At 48.6% G+C, this 14,808-nt stretch overlaps 1 protein-coding gene and 1 long non-coding RNA gene across 3 annotated transcripts; both read left to right on the plus strand.

The window, feature by feature from the left end:
- Positions 1–2,068, plus strand: LOC117193318. The gene is made up of 2 exons (XR_004474569.1): positions 1–32; positions 1,435–2,068. It is a non-coding gene; the product is annotated as an uncharacterized LOC117193318 (long non-coding RNA).
- Positions 20–786, plus strand: LOC117193316. 2 transcript variants are annotated; one of them, XM_033398049.1, is made up of 3 exons: positions 20–64; positions 172–291; positions 348–786. In XM_033398049.1, exons 1-3 carry the CDS (start codon positions 43–45, stop codon positions 524–526), a joined length of 321 nt encoding a protein of 106 aa, XP_033253940.1. In that variant the 5' UTR covers positions 20–42; the 3' UTR covers positions 527–786. The 2 variants fall into 2 exon arrangements, 1 of the variants encoding a protein (XP_033253940.1); XR_004474567.1 differs by having other exon boundaries at positions 29–109.
- Positions 2,069–14,808: the final 12,740 nt, after the last annotated feature.

The raw sequence follows: 14,808 nt of genomic DNA on the forward strand, positions 1-14,808 counted from the left end.
GTCAAAGAAAGAGCGGGGAGAAAAGACGAAGCGTGCGTAGATATGCGCTTAACAGAACATCTGGGTGAGCACAGCTGTTTCCCGCCCAATTTAATTCGGACTTCAAAATGTACATAAGTGCAGCAAATTAATTTTTTATTTTAAAATTACCGCTTTGTTCTTTATATCCAGGGGAAAGCATAAATCAAGATGAAATCCTGGTGGGTTTTATGAAAGACAACCCGGACAGAGCTTTGCGGCGCTCTCAATGCTGTTGGGCTGCCAATCAAGGACGCATTGGGTTGGAAAAAGGTATGTGTTGCACAACAAAAGGTAGCACACTACTATATTCAATTCTACAATTTCAGGTTTGGGCAGATTGGAAAACAAACATCCGCAAGAAGATGGCGAAAAACAAATCAGAAACTCGAGCTACAGGTGGAGGGCCCTTCGCTCAGCAATCGCTTGGGGAATTGGAGGAGGAAGTGGCCAAGCTATGTGGCCACTAGCAATATATATGTGGCAATATTCCCTAGCAGGGGAGTGATTCCAAATGATGGAGTCATGGCAGGAACCAGGGTGCGTGGCATCAATAGCAATTATCTCCATGTTGTAGTTACACACCACCATGGCATTCATGCTATAAAATCCTTTCCTATTATAGAACACGGAGTGGTTTTGTACAGGCTTTAGTATTCTGATGTGAGTTCCATCCACACAGGCACCAATTCGAGGCAATTTAAAGTTTCGATAGAAATATTCATATGATTGTTGCAATTGATGATTATTCATCTGCAACGAAATGAACTCAACACATAACAGCCTGTCCATCAACGGAATAAGTTTGTGAAGAATCTTTCCAAATGTACTGCGTCCAATGTTTATATGGTGGTCTTTGGCAACTGCCCACTGGTAGCAGCCAGTGGCGAGATATCGCATTACTGAAGCCAATTGCGTAGAGGGAGATAACTTCCTGGTAACACCTAAATGGGGTTGAACTTTCTCCAAAATCATTTTGAAAGTTTTTTTGTCGATCCGAAATGACTTCACAAATCTGAAAGCTTTACCATTAGCAATTTAATTTTCAATACGCATGCTGTTACTCACAGTTCGTCAGACATGATAAATACACAAGTGTTGCATCTAAGATGTCTAGATCTTCTTAGATCACGTAATTTCTGCAATCGTTTTGCTTCAAAACAAGCAATTGAAAAAATAAAAGGCATTTTAATCACGCTGTATTTTTACAAAGCAGCCAGGTCAGCTGTTTTTGTTTGCCAGAAACGATGAAAAAAGAAACATATCGATAAAAAAAATATGTGAAAACTGGAGCACCTTAAAACGAAAACGAAACGATTTGGCTGAAAACGTAATCCGCAAAAGAAAATGAAAAACGGAGCCTGCCTGATTACCTACATATAAGAATAAAATGTATTAACCTCCTTTTGCAAATAGGAAATAAAACGCAACCAACGCCTAAGTACCTGCATATGAAGATAAGCGATTGTGTTTTATACGCAATTCTCACGTTCCTGGACTCAACATCTTTTATTTCGCTTCTTGGAAGCCAATGACGCTAGAGTTCTTGGAGTTTGTATGAAGACGGGCAGAGACTCGTGGTGCAAGCACTGAAGTATACTGGACATTGGAGAAGCGACGGAACCCACAAGGAGACGGTCATCTCGCTCGTGGGTGGATAATAAACATTGCAGAACACGGAGGCCAACGAGGGTGCGCACGTCAGGCAGCTGAAAAAAGCGCACATTTATATGTATGTATGCGAGATCGTGCACATACTGCCATCTCGCTCTAACCAACGAAGTTCTTGCGGGCCAGCAACTAGAGGCTTGAGTGCGCAGTTGGCTGATGAAATCGAGTGAAAATTTCTGGATTGTGGTTTGTTTGGTAAGTGCCAATTTGATTGTTGATTTGGGGAAAGGTTAGTCTGCGGGTGATGATTACCAGAGCAATGAGCAAATTAAGGGCAACGGATGAAATGGACGAGGACAACGTTGAGATGGGAAAAGTGGAAAGAGAAACCGCGCAAGGTGAAGCCTCAAATATGGAGGGGGCCGGGCCCGGCACCACACCTTGACAGTAGCCGCTGTTAACTTATGTCATTTTTTTCTTGCGCGTAACTGCCCAAAAGGTGCAAGGTGCATGTGGAGATAATGTTTTTTATCCCCAATCGGCCGACTAATTATTTCGAATTAAATAAAACTCGGCGCAGAAATAAAATTACGATATGTTCTTTAATGCGTGACATCCAAATTGCAAGTGTGGCTTGCCTGCCCTTTACATTGCCGCTCCGATCGCTAAGCGCAGCTTCGCTCGGCCGACGTCGGTAGGCAGACGCAAAGCGGAGATAGCGAAGAGCGAGCTGGCAGAGAGCGTTTAGCAGGGCAAGCAAGCGCAGAGCTTTAACAAACAAATGAGTGACATAGACATAAGTAACAAACAAAATAAGCGGCTGAGGGCCAAGAATTAGGTGCTATTTGGCAAGCAGCTAATCGGCTGGGTTCTGCTCCGAACATTAACCCCCCGTTGGAAGGCAAAGGCTTTCAACAGATCCATCCTGAAGGGGCAGAACCGCTATTTTTCCAACGGCCCTCTTGAAGATGCTTGCTTGGGCGCAGCTGGCGGCTACGCTGGGATGATCGTCGAACGCAGCAATCGGCGCTTCTTTACGAAGGCGGCTTGTCGTGACTACGTCTTGATCATCGGGAACCTCTTTAATATTATAGAATGGCAGGAAATTTGGCAATGTAGAAATTGTTGAAAGTTGAATTTCATTTAGCGTGGATATGTAGGCTTTTAATATATGGAAAAGTTCGCGCTGCAGTTCCTAATTCTCCGATCGCAGTTTTTCCACTTGCACCTGGCACTCGAGCAGCTGCTTCCTGCATTGCTGCTCTAAGTTTTGGTACTCCAGCGTTGTGGGTCGAAAATCGTCAATAGAGATGCACGAGGAATTTTCAAAAGCGGCTAAAGCTGCACGCTTATTCTCCGAGCTATCAATGCTTCCTGATACTATCCAACCAAGTTTTGTCTCCTGCAATGTTGGCAATTGGGCTGATAGTCGAATCTGTCCGACGCACATTAAATCGAAGAACAAACCAGAACCTATCAACAGATCGATACGTTGGGGCTTGGAGAAATTAGGATCAGCTAGTTTTAGATTATTCGGCATTGGCCAATCCTTTGCGTCTACGCCGAAGTTAGGCTGCATTTCCGTAATTGAGTTGGTGACAATTGCAGCGAAGGAAGCTCGATAGCTTGCGTCCTGGGATTGTACAACTATATGTACAGACTTGCTCGAAGGTAGAATGGAATCTCCGATTCCAGAGATGTGAACATAAGACGAGCGATGATCCAACTGCAACTGATCAGCAAGTCTAGATGTTACAAATTTTGCCTGTGATGCAGAATCCAAAATGGCACGACATGGGATAAGTGCTCCATAACGATCTGTTACATGGACGAGAGCAGTAGGTAGCAACACGTTCTGGCTAGGCTGAGATTTCTGGATCGAGGGGGGAGGGCTAGAACACCCGCTTGCTAGAAGCACAGTCGCGGCCTCTTGCTGGATCGATTCCTCGGCCGGTGAAGAGGAAGATGAAGCACCAGTTCCCGATGGAATGTGGAGTAGCGTGTGATGTTTGGCCTGGCAATGCCTGCAAAGTCCTGACCTGCACTTCTGCAATTCATGGCCTTTGTTGAGGCAGTTCAAACACAAGCGGCTCTTCTTTGCTTCTTTGTATCGTTCAAACGCAGAGAGATTCAGGAATTCCTGACATCTAGATATGTAATGCTCGGAGGAATTGCAATGGTTACATATGGGGTTAGGATGGTCGTTACTGGAGGTGATAAGGGTGACAGGTTTGTCTTCTCCCACCTGTTGACTAGGACTTGTTGCCATGGCTGATCCCAAATTCTCCAGCATCCGACATCTCGCTTCCAAAAATGAGGCCATGCTTGACCACCGAGCCAATCCTGACGTCGGCAAGTTCTCTTCCCATTTCTCCTTTGTTTTGTGGTCCAGTTTCGTGCCTATGATGAATATCAGCAACCCATCCGAAATCTCCTGCGGGGTCGCCAAGGTCTGAAGTGCACGCAAGTGCGAATTGATTTTGTCGCTGAGCGCGCGCAAGCCGATAGCTGAGCCCTTCTCCACCCCTTGCAACCCGAAAATAGCCTTGACGTGTGCCTGAAAATGTAACAGTTTATTATCGAATCGCAACATTAGCAAATTCAACGCCTTGTCGTAATTCTCCTCAGAAAGTTCCAAGGAACGAATCGTATCCAGCGCAGCACCATCTAGACATCCACGAAGATATTGGAATTTTTCGATGATTGGTATACGATGGTCTTTGTGCACCATTGTCGAGAACATCGAGTGGAATTCTGGCCAATCCATGTAGTTCCCCCCGAATCGCGGAAGCTGCAACTCGGGCATTCGAGAACGGCCTATACTATTATAGGCGAACAACGACGAGTTCCCCTCGAGAGTATGCCGAGCCGTTGAATTGGCAACATTTACCGTGCGAGCCGCCATCAACTCCCGCGACAGCCTGGACCTAACCTTGACATAAACATTCGAAAAGTCCAGCCGGGCATCATGGGCTAACTGCAGGAAATCCAGCCTTTCAAGGCTCGTTTGAGCGGCATCGAAATCCGCATTCATTCGCTCGATCTGCTCTAAGCGAGCTTGAAGTTCTGCCTCATCTAACTCGGCAAGCTCTCCCTTGGTGAGAAAGCGATCCATGGCCTTTAGTTGGCGCGCGATGGACTCGGCCTTGTGCTTGTAGAAATCTACATCACTCGGCATTGCTGCGTTCGCGACATTGGTAGGCTCAGGTGCTGCCATGTTGAGGTTTTAAAAGAGTCACTCAGCACGACCGAAAAAGACACCCTGTATACGTATAAACGTGGGAACCGAAAGCAAAGGGATTACAGCTAATGCCTTTAGCTGTGCGGCTGTGCGAGCTGTCCGATTCCGCTTTGTACTCCGCTTGTGTGTATTAGTGAGTTCGCTGCACTGCCTACCGCACTGCACTGACCGAATTGTCGCGACAGAGAAGTTAATAGCCAGCAATGCGTGTATGTAGGTGTATGTAAGTGTGTTTTAGCACCGAATTGTGCTTAACCGCCGAAAATTTGCTAGGGCTAGCGAATGTCGATCGCGAATGATTATTAATTGACACTGCAACTCAGAGATCACGTCGGGGTCACCAAACTTTATGTGGAGATAATGTTTTTTATCCCCAATCGGCCGACTAATTATTTCGAATTAAATAAAACTCGGCGCAGAAATAAAATTACGATATGTTCTTTAATGCGTGACATCCAAATTGCAAGTGTGGCTTGCCTGCCCTTTACATTGCCGCTCCGATCGCTAAGCGCAGCTTCGCTCGGCCGACGTCGGTAGGCAGACGCAAAGCGGAGATAGCGAAGAGCGAGCTGGCAGAGAGCGTTTAGCAGGGCAAGCAAGCGCAGAGCTTTAACAAACAAATGAGTGACATAGACATAAGTAACAAACAAAATAAGCGGCTGAGGGCCAAGAATTAGGTGCTATTTGGCAAGCAGCTAATCGGCTGGGTTCTGCTCCGAACAGTGCATGTCTAAGGGAAGGGGACACCGTGGGACGGTTATCCGATATTTTTGGTTGGACAGGCGCCACTACAACACCCCCCTACCAAGATCACACTTGGCAGTGATACAATGAAAAGAGTGATCCACGCCTGAAACCTCATTGTTTTATATCTTTAGCATGGAATTTCCCTAGGATTCGTCCTTGTAGGTCCTCGAGTTCGTAGTAACTATTACCAAGTCTTTTTCTCACCCGGGCGTCTGGCACTTTGTTGTTGACTCCTTTTCGGTGATGAATTTGGAAGTCAAAACCTTGTAATTTTAACGACCATCTGACGAGTCTAGAGCTCAAATCCGCTTGACTCATAAGCCATTTTAACGAAGCATGATCGGTAATAATGACAAATTCATGCCCTTCGATGTAGGCGCGAAACTTTTAAACACACAGTACAGCCGCTAAACACTCTTTTTCTGTAACCGAGTAATTTCGTTGGCATTGATTTAGCAATCTAGACATATATGCGATCGGAACCTCGTTACCTTCTACATCTTTTTGCATAGGTACTCCGCCCACGCCAGTATGACTCGCATCGCAGTGAATAACGAATGGAATCCGAAAATTTGGACTATGCACAACGGGAGCACTGCAAAGTTTACTTTTCAGGTCTTCAAATGCAAGTTGGGCCTCATTCGTCCATTCAAACTTACGTTTCTGTTTCAACGTGTTCGACAATGGAGCGGCCAGACCGGCATAATTTCGAACGAATTTATGATACCAGCCAGTTACTCCTAAAAACCTTCGTACCTGTTTTACTGAACGAGGTGTTGGGAATTCCCGAATGGCTGAAACTTTTTCTGGAACGGTTTTAATAGTTCCATCCCCAATGACATGGCCAAGGTATCTTACTTCCTTCAAACAAAATTTACTTTTTTCGACATTAATTGTTAACCCAGCTTGTTTTAGCCGAGATGCTAACTCGGATAACACACGCACATGGATTTCGAAAGTAGAAGATACGACGAGCAAATCATCTAGATAGACAAACAATTCATGTCGTAACTGAGAGGGTATAACTTTATCCATTAATTTACACATGGTTTGTGGAGCGTTGGTCAGTCCAAATGGCATCACTGTGTATTGATACAGGGGTCTCCCCGGGACGGTGAACGCGGTCTTTCCGCGAGCGTCTGAAGTCAATGGGATCTGCCAATAGGCATCCTTCAGGTCGATGCTGGAAATATATTCAGCTTTTGGTAGTCGGCTTAATATTCCATCGATCAAAGGCATGGGATATGCGCTCTTTACTGTGACTTCGTTGACCTTACGGCTATCGAGACATATTCTCACCTTTCCAGGTTTCCTAACGAGAACGACTGGTGACGACCATGGACTATCGGACTCCTCAATAACGCCAAGCGCTATCATTCTATCTACTTCCTCAAACATGACCTTTTCGACGGCAGGAGATACCGAATAGTGCCGCTGTTTAATTGGCTTTGCATCCCCTATATCGATATCGTGACTTATCCAGCTGGTTCGACCTAGACCTTCTTTGGCGAATGACGGGAACTTTTGGATAGCCTCTGACAACATGGCCTGTTGCGAATCCGTTAGTCTTATATGCATATGGTCATCCTTGGCTAAGGCAGCAACTTCGGGCTTGGCATTCTGGGTTACTACACCTGGAGGTAACAATTTAAATGCAGCCCAAAAGTCCATGCCAAGGTATAATTCTTGAGCGAGTGATGGTACTAAATACAATGTTATGGGCTTAGTTTCATTTCGAAACAGCACGGGAGTGGAGATCTTGCCTACAATTTTCTGCGCAGCTCCATCAGCAGTAGGCCGTCAGCCGTCGGGTGCTACAGGGGGATAAACGGATGTCGGGTCGGCTCGTCACAACTGTAGACTCGGAACGGGGCACAGGCGCCTCGGGTTCATGGCTTGCCCTGGATCCAAGGCGAATGTGCTCCGCGTCATAGGATACAGGTGGGCACGAGCGAACCGGCACCCGCCGTAACTGTACACACCGGCGGAAGTGCGACTATACTCTCCCCGTGAGGGCGGCTGGAAACAGGTCCTGGTACGGTCATGTCTCTGCCAGGATGCTGGCTAATTGTAGTCGGGCGGAGAGAAGAAAACTCTCAGTGAAATAATCGCTGGCGGACCCCTTGGGACCGGGAACCCCTTGACAACCCCGGCAGGCGTCGCCTCTGCCTCGAAAGATAGGCCCAAGTTCCAGGACAAAAGACGTGCGGCCTTCATCCTGGGCAACGACGACCCGGTGTTCCTGGCGTCTGCCCAGGGAATCGAATCGCGGCGATGGGCCAAGACAGTCCTGCCCGACTACCAGCCAGCCAAAGCTGGCAAGGCCACAGCCAAGGCCCCAAGCAAGCGGCAACGCTCGGCGGAAGACACCGCCACACAAGTCCAACATGCCAAGAGGACGCAGACACTGAGCAACCGCTCGTTTGCCGAGGTGGCGAGGGGAAAAACCCTGATTGGAGTCCTAGACAGGGGCTCTAAAAACGGGCAGATCCCTAGGGACAAGTGGCACCTCGTGGAAAACGAGCTCCAAGACCGTTTCCTCCAGGAGTTGGAGGAGAATGGAGGACCTCCGCCCAAGTGTGAGGACGCCGGGTGGCACCAAGGCAGGGTGAAAGCCATCGCCTGCCAAGATGCTCGCTTGGCGGCCCTCTACGCGAAGGCGGTAGCGTCGCTCAAGGAGGTCTACCCAGGAGCCCAGCTGGAGGTCGTGAAGTGGGAGGACATCCCCAGCAAGCCGAGGGCCAGAGCGTGGGTCTCGGCGAAGCCTGCAGAGCCGGATAAGATTCTCCGGATTCTGCAGGTCTGCAACCCCCACCTTCCCACAGCCGATTGGAAGGTGGCCAAGGTAGAGGAGAGCAACGGGCAGAGGCGCCAAATCATCCTCGTCCTGAACGAGGAGTCGGTCAGACTTCTCCACGACACGGAGGGCGCTGTGGACTACGGCTACAAGAAGGTAGTCGTAGTACCGTACAAGTCCGACTCCAAAGGCATGCAACCGACGGTCGAGCCAGACCTGGAGCCCCCGGAGATCCCTAGTATGGAGATCAAGCCTGCGGTGTCAGACGTGGCATCAGTGGTGTCGGATGACATCCTAGATGGTTACGTGTCAGACGTGAGCGATCTCACTAGGGATCTCAAGCACATCGGGGTCGCGGAGGAGCTGGACTCTTCGGAGAGCGACCACGACAGGACAATGGTGGAGGTGAACCTCAGGAATGTCACTGATACTCCTGCAGATAAACCTCCACCATTGTAAGGCAGCATGCGCTGCTCTCCTGCTCCACCTAGCCAAGGGTGGAGCCGACATAGTCCTCATTCAGGAGCCCTGGATCCTCGGAAACAGGGTCTCTGGTCTGAGGACTCCTGACTATAAGCTATACGTAGCTGACTCCGCAGGTAAAACTCGCACCTGCATCCTTGCAAAAAGAGATTTGCACTTATTTTTGCTCCCAAATTTCAGCAATGAAGACCAAACAGCAGTGAGCCTCGAAGGCCAGGGGTGCTCACTGAGAATCTGCTCCACGTACATGGGTCACGACCAACCAGACCCCCTCCACAGGCGCTCAGGGCGCTAATCACAGACTGCGAGGCCAAGGACACCGGCCTAATCGCAGGGTGCGACGCCAATGCACACCACTGCCAGTGGGGAAGCACTGACACCAACGAAAGGGGTGAGTACCTTTTCAACTATTTACTGACCACTCAGATGGTCCTTTTAAATAGGGGGAGTGATCCCACCTTCATTATTAAAAACCGCAAGGAGGTCCTGGACCTCACACTTGCCTCTCATGAGTTACACGGGAACATCGTATCCTGGAGGGTCCTGGAAGAGCACTCCTTCTCGGACCACAGGTACGTGGAAACCGTATTCTCTTTTTCACTACCGAGACCAGCTCAATTTCGGAACCTAGGCGGACAAACTGGGCTCGGTACTCAGACCACCTCTGTCGTGTTCTCCCTGAGACTCCACCTGAGGAGGAGATCTCCAGGGAAGCCACGACTCAACTTGTTAAACTATTTACCGACGCCTGCAATGAGGCGCTCGATAAATCCTGCCCCTCTAGCAAGAGCAGAGGCCGGAAGAAACCTGAATGGTGGAATCCGAAACTGAGGGAACTCCGGAAAGCCTCCCGAAGACTCTTCAATAAAGCTAAGGCTGAAAACGCTGAGCAGAACTGGGCCGATTACAAGGCCAGTCTGTCAGTTTACAATAAAGAACTGAGGAAAGCCAAACGCGCCTCATGGCGTAAGTTCTGTAGCGACATTGAGAATAACTCGGAAGCCTCGCGCTTGCGCAAAGTTCTCGCAATGAGTCGCTAAATCTTCTCCTTAACACCCACTTTCCCGGCTGCGATGAAAACAGACCACACTACATCGCGGCTCCCTCCGTTGCCTCAAGTGTTATCATGAACCTGCTAAGCCAGGAGAACATTTCCTGGGCAATAAAAAGCTTCAAACCATACAAATCCGCGGGACCAGATGGCATCATCCCTGCCCAACTGATTCACGCTGGACAAAAAGCCACTAATTGGCTCAAAAGGATATACGAGGGAATCTTCCCCCATGGATATATCCCGGAAACCTGGCTTCACACCAAAGTCGTCTTCATCCCCAAGGCAGGCAAGCCCTCGCACACTGCCCCCAAAGATTTCAGACCCATAAGTCTATCGTCCTTCCTTCTGAAGACGATGGAACGGCTTTTGGGGATGCATCTCACGGTAAATATTCCGCCTAGTCTATTCTCAGACTCCCAGCATGCCTATCGGAAAGGAAGATCCACCGAAACGGCCCTACACACGATCACATCGATCATAGAAGCGTTCCTCAACTGTAAGGAGTACACCCTGGTAGCCTTCCTCGACATAGAAGGCGCCTTTAATAACATCCTCCCGACCGCCATCACGGGTGCACTGACGGACCTGGGGGTTGACTCCCGGACGGTGAGCCTGATCGATCAGATGCTACAATGCAGGTCGGTTGAGGCATCACTGGGGACGTCAACGTCCACCAGATTTGTCAGTAGAGGCACCCCGCAGGGCGGAGTCCTCTCGCCCCTCCTATGGAACGTGGCAGTGAACGAACTGCTGCGGGAGATAGAGGGGGGTGGCTGCCGCGTGGTGGCGTATGCGGACGATGGTTCTATAGCATTCTCGGGTAAATTCCCGCAGACGCTGTGTGAGTGCCCGACAAGCACTCTCATGAAGATGTCAAAATGGGCAGACAAATGCGGTCTAGGCGTCAACCCGTCTAAAACGGAACTGGTGTTCTTCACTAGGAAGTACAAAGTTCCGGCACTGATTCCCACAAGACTATGTGGGGAAGCGCTAATCTTCAGCAACAACGCCAAGTATCTTGGTCTAATCCTCGATAGAAAGCTCGATTGGAAATTGAGCATAGAGGATAGAGTAAAGAAGACCACAGTAGCCCTCTATACTTGCAGGAACGCCATCGGACTAAGCTGGGGAATGACCCCCTATATAGTTCGGTGGCTTTACGCCACCATCATACGACCGATCATGCTCTATGGAGCGGTAGTATGGTGGCCAGCCTTAGACAAAAGGACATGCCTCAATAAACTCAGCAGAGTTCAACGCATGGCAGAGCTATGCATAACTGGCGGGCTAATCACTACTCCAGGGGAAGCCCTGGATACTGTGCTGGACCTCCTCCCCATAGATCTTATGGGAAAGAAAGTGGCAACACTTTCCGCACTCAGAATGAGAGAAGCCAGACTGTGGAAAGCGCCCGCGGTTGGGCACTCGGGAATCCTGACGAGACACCCGCAATTACCAGAGTGGACAGATTATTGTGTCCCTAGTGATCACCTCTCGACGCCTTTCCAGGTATCAATCCCACTTAGGGAGGACTGGGAGATGGGCGAACCAGGACCCGCAAATGCGGTTCACTTCTACACTGATGGCTCAAGGTTAGTCGGCCGCGTGGGAGGCGGAGTCTACTGCAGCGAGCTGAACATCAGTCATTGCTTCAGGCTCCCGGACCACTGCAGTGTGTTCCAAGCGGAGGTTTTAGCCATCAAGGAGGCCATTTCCATCGTCTCCAAACTACTTCTAGACACGCACTTAGTGTGCGTTTTCTCGGACAGCCAAGCAGCTATTAAAGCTCTAGGCTCAATATTGTCGAACTCAGCGACTGTAAATGACTGCCGCAGGTCTCTGCACGAGATCGCAGATCAGTTAGACCTTTTCCTTATATGGGTCCCAGGCCACAGGGACATCGAGGGGAACGCCGCCGCCGACGAGCTAGCAAGGCAGGGTACTACAATTCCTCTCCTTATGGAGAGGGAGCAGGTAGCGATGCCTCTGGCTACGTGCAGGCTCCTCACGCACGAATTGTTCGAGCAAAATGCCAATAGGAGATGGCAGCAAACCATTTCCTGTAAAATCTCAAGATTGATATGGCCATATCGATCGAAGAAGCGCTCAGCCGAGCTGTATAGGCTCAGCAGAGCACAGTGCTCTGCAGTTACTCGAGCCATTACGGGACACTGGCAGATTGGCACTCATGCCTCTAGACTGTCAATCCCTCATAACGACTTCTGCAGGAGTTGTCGCGACGAGGAGGAGGAGGAATCGGTCCCCCACTTCTTCTGCTACTGCCCGGCCCTTGGAAATGGTCGTCTTCGTATTCTCGGGGCCGCTTTCCTCACAGACATTTCGGACCTGTCCGAAATCAAACCGGGGACCTTGTCCAGATTCATCCAAGCCTCCGGATGGGACTGACCTTAATTTGCAACAGCCTGTTTCTCCACGGTTTTTAGGCACTGGGAAGGGGCACACGCTCATGCGGCACCACAACGGACCTTCTACAGGTCCAAGTGAGCTTGGGAGGGTTTCATCACTCCCCCAGGCTACCGCCTGAACCTAACCTAACCTAACCATCAGCAGTTCGCACAGATGCATTAACGGTTTTGACGGTCGCATGACTAACTTTCAACGCTAACTCCCCTCCTATACAACTGATTGTTGCTCCTGTATCCAAAAGACCAGTGACTGTTCTCCCCAATAGTTGGACATTTGCATACGGTCTTATGTCCTGCGCATTCCCAACTACGGCGGATAACAAAACTTTTCGTTCTTGCTTTCGTGCTACATTATACGCACATCTACGCAACTTCATTCGTACGGAGCGTTGGCTACCATTCTCTATCTCTGTCCTGGTTGGTAAGTCTGGTATTTGTGACATGGCCGGTTGAAGTGGTAGCGAGTTTGTTTTTGAACTCGTTACTCCGTATTGGTGGCTTTCGATACCATCTGTCTGCGTGCACTGATCAACGGTGCACGAGCTGCCAAGTTTTTTGGATTGCATTTTCTACAAGAGGGCTTGTAAGTGTCAGCTTTCCCACACCCATAACAAAAAACCCTCCGCTCTCCAGTATATTCTTGGTAACGGTGACCTAACTTCCCACAATTCCAACAGTTAAGGGTCATGGCATCAATACTTGCATCATCTACACCATCAGCATCGTCATCCGTCTCACTGAACGTTTGATGCATCTCATTAATATGTCGTTTAGACGCAGCACGCTGCGAAATTGTCGTAGATTTGGACAAGTTCAGCTAGAATCGCTCGCGAGTACGAACTATATGACGTAGCTCTGCGATACTCTTGATGGGTACATACAAGATTTCGTGTTGAATTTCTGGAACTAAATTGGCTTTAAGAGCTTCTAACAGATAGGGCTCAGTCATTGGCTGTACTAGTTTGTCTGCCAATGCGACTATTGCTTCATAAAATAAATCAAACGGTTCATTTGGCTTCTGTTTCCGCTGCGTGATCGCTGAGCGGATATCCAAGTCGGTACGTCCGTCTTTGAATTGAGTCTTGAGTGCTACGCACAGGTCGGACCATCGGATGAGGGGGACACTCTTGTGGTATCGCCAGAACCATTCACTGGCACTGCTCTCAAACAGGTTGCTCGCATATCTGGCTAACAGTTCAAAATTTCCATTTAAGGATTGTTTGGTCATGGCATTTACCCTATAAATGAAGTCGTCCACGCCAATGAAGGAATGACCTGAAAACCGTATTTTCCAATTTGAAATGATTTGGCTTATTCTATCAGCTCGTAGCTCTGAGACTGGCGGGGTCCCTCCTAGACTATATCTAGTTGGTGGCTCTCTGGCTGTCTGTCCTTCCGAACTACCCCCGAACAGTTGCTGAAACGTTTGTTGTTCTACTTCGTCGATGGTTTGTGTATTGATTGGTTGTGAACGAACACTTTCAATACTTTCACGGGACGCCGTTTGCTGAATCGATAATTTCTGCAGGCCAGTTTCTATGGTCTGCGCTAATATGTTGGTTTGAGCCTGCATTGCAGCTGCCAAAGCATCGGCAATAACCTGGTCTAGACCTGCATTGGTCGAAGCGGCATTTGCTTCCATTTGTACTTCCGAGTTAGTCTCACTAACAGTTGACCCGCTTGGGGCGTCTGCGTTGGGATCGGTTGCCCTACCCTTAGACCTAGTCTGGTGCATGGTTGTGCTGGGGTCTTGGCTCGCAGTCTGGACTGCGGCAATCTCCTCAGCTAAATTCAAAGCCGATGCATGCAAGCTAACGTGGCAGACCGGACAAATCTTTTTGGCTCCAGCTTTACGGTTAAAACAGACTCGGTGGAATTGGTGTCCACAGCTGGTGGTAATTAACTGAGCTAGGTAGTCAACTTCCTTGGCGCACGTGCTACAAATTATTCCCTGATTCTCTATTTGAGCGAAATTCTCGGGACTACGGCTTAGGGGTTTGATTATCGTACAAAATCTGTTACCCAACGATCTTTTATAGATAATAACGACACTAAATACGGACTAATTTATATATAAAGGCAAAGGAATAGAAATGACAAAATGTTTTTAAATAAAAGGATCATGATTCTGCTTCGATGCACATAAGAGATAGACTGAATCTCGTTCGCTATCTAATCTCACTGTCTAAGAGACGAATTCGTGTAGAAAACAAAGATACTGAGTCGGACAGGTTCTTTCTACCGCGAGACAGGCGATAGCTTTTTGCCATACATAAACCTGATTTCTATCAACGGCTGAATCCTATCACAAAAACTGGACCAAGTAGGTCTTACTTTGCATCAACTATACCAAGAGCTTATTCTAAAAGCTTTAGTTGGGAGGATGATAGAAAATAGAAAAAGCTGCAAATAAACTTCCTTGCGTATACTC

This window comes from Drosophila miranda (genome assembly GCF_003369915.1).
Source record: "Drosophila miranda strain MSH22 chromosome Y unlocalized genomic scaffold, D.miranda_PacBio2.1 Contig_Y2_pilon, whole genome shotgun sequence".
In the NCBI taxonomy this organism is placed as follows: Eukaryota; Metazoa; Arthropoda; class Insecta; order Diptera; family Drosophilidae; genus Drosophila; species Drosophila miranda.

What these genes read in the sequence shown, in the direction of transcription:
- LOC117193316 (XM_033398049.1), top strand. Translation starts at nt 43, where the DNA reads ATGCGCTTAACAGAACATCTGG. An exon ending in GCGCTTAACAGAACATCTGG is followed by an intron (nt 65 to 171) that starts GTGAGCACAGCT and finishes CTTTATATCCAG; the next exon opens with GGGAAAGCATAAATCAAGAT. An exon ending in ACGCATTGGGTTGGAAAAAG is followed by an intron (nt 292 to 347) that starts GTATGTGTTGCA and finishes CTACAATTTCAG; the next exon opens with GTTTGGGCAGATTGGAAAAC.